The sequence below is a fragment of the Coffea eugenioides genome, chromosome 8 (genome assembly GCF_003713205.1).
Source record: "Coffea eugenioides isolate CCC68of chromosome 8, Ceug_1.0, whole genome shotgun sequence".
NCBI lineage: Eukaryota > Viridiplantae > Streptophyta > Magnoliopsida > Gentianales > Rubiaceae > Coffea > Coffea eugenioides.
Genome location: NC_040042.1, coordinates 27,764,045 through 27,768,125, shown reverse-complemented (window position 1 = coordinate 27,768,125; position 4,081 = coordinate 27,764,045). Strand labels below are relative to the sequence as shown.

Genomic DNA, 4,081 nt, shown 5'->3' with positions numbered 1-4,081 from the left:
TCTCGAATCGATTATTGACTCCAATCGCGTATTCACTATTTTCACTTAACGAGCTTCCAAAAATTAAATTTTGAAACAAGTCACTTTAAAAATATAACTAAGCTATAAATCCATATAATTAGGTCTAAAAAGGTTAGAAAATAATATTCAGGGCAATTGGCCAAATAAATAATTAAATGAGCTTGAATTAGGAGTTTAAAATAGATGAATTTTGTGAATTTTCACATGAGTCTTGTATTAATTCCTCAATTAACCTTTCTTAATCTACCATTGATCATTCTTAATTCTCCAATATTAATACACTCCCTATTCAAGTATAGCCTCGAAAAACATGTACTCGTTATTCCGAACTAAACGAATTTTCGACAATTGAACTTTTCAACAAAACACTTTAAAACATAAAAGAGGCGTTGTTCCATATAAATGGATCTGTAAATGGTCGAAATAAATAATTGGGAGAAAATGAGTAAATAAACATTTAAGTAAACTTGTAATATTCGATAAATAAGAAAATTTTCGGGTCCCCACAACATACATATTTAAACGACAAAGTGTTAAATGATTTATTACAAAAATACTTACTTTCGTCGCTTATAATAGCCTTTGGGATACCAAAACTGTAAAATATGTTCCGTTTAATGAATTTAAACGCAATTTTAGCATCATTAGTGTGTGAGGCAATAGCCTCCACCTATTTAGAGACATAATCAACTATTAAAAGAATATACTTATTATTAAAAGAGTTAGGAAATGGTCCAATGAAATCTATGCCCCAAACATCAAATAATTCAATTTTCATATATGTAGTTAAAAGTATTTCATTCTTCCTAGAGATGCTACCAGTTCTTTGGCATTGATCACAACTCTTGACCCAATTTCTAGCATCTTGGTATATAGTAGACCAATAAAAACCAGATTGTCATACCTTTGTTACTGTTTCAGTTATACTAAAATGTCCTCCCGTTTCAAGAGTGTGATAATGCAATAAAATACTATATACCTCTTCTTCGGGAACGCATCTTTTAATTATACCATTTGCACAATATTTGTAGAAGAATGGCTCCTCTCAAAATTAATACTTGGCATCATTTATGAAGTTCTTTTTTTGGCGAGCATTCAAACCATTTGGTAGCACTCCACTAATTACAAAATTGACTAAATCGGCATACCACGATGATTTTTTTATAGCTAATAAGAATTCAACTGAAAATTCCTCTTTGATAGGAATTTCATATTCTTGTGGGATATTCTCAAGTCTAGAAAGATGATCCGCAACTAAATTCTCAAATCCCTTTTTATCCTTAATCTCCAAATCAAATTCTTGCAATAGTAAAACACATCGAATTAGTTGAGACTTTGCATCTTTCTTATTTAAAAGATGTTTAAAAGCCGCGTGATCGGTATAGACAATGACTTTAGATCTCATTAGGTAAGATCTAAATTTATTCAACGCAAATATCACTGCAAACAACTCCTTTTTCTTTTTCGCATAATTGATTTGAACCTCATTAATATTTTACTTGCATAGTAGATGACATGAAATCTTTTATCATACTTTTGACCAAGAACGGCTCCCACTGTAAAGTCACTAGCATCACATATCAATTCGAAAGGTAAACTCCAATCTAGTGATACTATTATTGGTATGGAGACAAGTTTCTTCTTCAACCTATTGAAAGCAAATAAACATTTATTATTAAAGCGAAAAAGAACATCTTTGGGTAAGTAAATCACATAGAGGTTTAGCAATTTTGAAACAATCCTTAATAAACCATCGATAAAATCCCGCGTGTCCAAGAAAGTTGCGAATACTCTTAACAGTGATCGGTGGAGGTATGTTCTCAATCACTTTCACTTTTGCTTAATCTACTTCAATATCTTCTGAGGAGAACTTATGGTTTAAAATAATACCTTCATAAATCATGAATTGCCATTTTTCTCAATTGAATACAAGATTTATCTCTTTACATCTCTGTAAAATTAGATCTAAATTATTAAGGCAATGGTCATAGATAGACCCAAAAACAGAGAAGTCATTCATATATATTTTCATGATTTTCTCGTTAAAATAATAAAAAAATACCATTATGCATCATTGGAACGTGGCGGGAGTATTGCACAATTCAAAAGGCATCTTTCGAAAGACAAAAATGCCTTACGGACAAATAAATGTAGTTTTCTCTTGATCTTCTGGTGCAATAACTATTTGATTGTATCCTGAAAAATCATTCAAGAAACAATAAAAGTCATATCCCATCAACCTTTCTAAAATTTGATCAAGGAAAGCAAGAGGAAAATGATCCCTTCTAATAGCCGCTTTTTATAATCAATACAAACTCTCCAACCCACTATAACTTTAGAAGGAATCATTTCATCATTTTTACCACACACTATAGTTATTCCACCATTTTTAGGCACAACATGAATCGAAAAAATCCAAACACTATCAGAGATTGAAAAAATTATGCTTGCATCAAACCATTTAAGAATTTCTACCCTTACCACTTCCTTTATGTTGGGATTTAAACTCCATTGAGTTTCCACCACCGGATTAGCATTTTTTTCCAATAAAATTCGGTGCATACAAATGGTTGGACTAATTCTCTTGATGTCAAAAATGATCCATCCTAAAGCCTTTAGATACTTCCTCAAAACTCATAAGAACTTGTCAAATTGCTCCTCGTCAAGGGTTGCATTAACAATCACCGGCATTGTCTCTTTCTCTCCAAAAAATGCATACTTGAGGTGGTTGAGAAGCTGATTGAACTCGAGCTTTAGAGTTTGCTCATAAGATGATGGAGGAAATCTCTTGCTTATCTCTAGGCTTTCGTATGTGTTACCTCTTTTGTAAGGGACTTGTGCTTGCAAATAGTTAATCATTTTTTTAATTTCCTCTTCTTGCAATCCTACATCATTTAAACAAAATTCAAGAGGATCATAGTCAAGATTAACTTGACTCATTTTTTGTATCAGTTCTTCATTTATGTCAACGGAATAAACATGATCAGTAAAAAAGAGATACTTTTTCAATTTACTCCAATCAAACTCCACCTTTTTTTCGCCAATTTGAAACTTGAATTTACCACATTTAACATCTATTATAATATCTGCAGTGCCAAAAATAGTCTACCAAGAATAATAGATATATTGATATTCTCCTCCATATCTAAAATAACAAAAATTAACTGGAATGATCAATTTTTGTACTTTATTGAGCATATTTTCAAGTATACCCAAGAGATATCTAATAGACCTGTCAGCCAACTGCAAAGAGATGTTAGTACATTTTAATTCATTCAATCCCAATTGTCTAGCAACAGTTAAAGGAATCAATGAGACACTAGCACCAAGTTTGCATAGTACTTTAGAGAACTCTACATTATCAATAGTGCAAGGAACCGTGAAACGCCCTGGATCCTTCAACTTTGGTGGCAATTTATTTTGTATGATGGTACTACATTCCTTTGTTAATGCAATAGTCTCGCTATCCTCTAATTTTTTCTTTTTGATCATTATCTTCTTAAGAAACTTTGCATACGAGGGAATTTGCAAAATAGCATCAATAAATGGAATGTTAATATGTAATTGTTTAAAATTATTGACAAACTTCTCAAATTCTTTGTCAACTTTTGACGGTTTCAATCTATGTGGAAATGAAACTGGTGGAGGAATTGGAATAATCTCAGAAGCCGATGGCTCAATCACTTCCATTTTGTCTTTCTCTTTACTTTTCTTACTCTCCTCTACTAATTCACTCCCCCGCTTGTCTTCTTTATTCTCATCTTCTTTCATTTTCTCAACAACCGGAGGTTCACTCAATTACTTACTACTATGGAGAGTTATAGCTTTCATGTGCTCTATTGGGTTCACTTGGTCTTACTAGGTAACTCCCCTTGATTCCTATTATTGATAGCATTGGCTATTTGGCCTAATTGGACTTCAATATTCCTATATATATTGGTGAGTTGGTCCATCCTACCCTCAATTCTTTCGAACCGTTGAGTAGTAGTGCTAACTAACTTTTCTATTTTATCATTGGATGCATTTGCTAGCTTCTCAATCATCAACTCCCAAGTCGGTT

At 32.3% G+C, this 4,081-nt stretch overlaps 1 protein-coding gene across 1 annotated transcript; it reads right to left on the bottom strand.

Annotated features, from left to right (window-relative positions):
• Positions 1-2,655: 2,655 nt before the first annotated feature.
• LOC113780477 lies at positions 2,656-3,792 on the bottom strand. The gene is made up of 2 exons (XM_027326275.1): positions 3,234-3,792; positions 2,656-3,107 (listed from the first exon to the last, which is right to left on the bottom strand). Exons 1-2 carry the CDS (start codon positions 3,790-3,792, stop codon positions 2,656-2,658), a joined length of 1,011 nt encoding a protein of 336 aa, XP_027182076.1.
• Between the last annotated feature and the right edge of the window lie 289 nt (positions 3,793-4,081).

Bases quoted from the DNA above. Each gene is read 5' to 3' on its own strand.
- LOC113780477 (XM_027326275.1), bottom strand. From the start codon at position 3,792: ATGAAAGAAGATGAGAATAAAGAAGACAAGCGGGGGAGTGAATTAGTA. The intron at 3,108-3,233 runs GTATACTTGAAA...TTGGCACTGCAG, and splicing joins GTCTATTAGATATCTCTTGG to ATATTATAATAGATGTTAAA.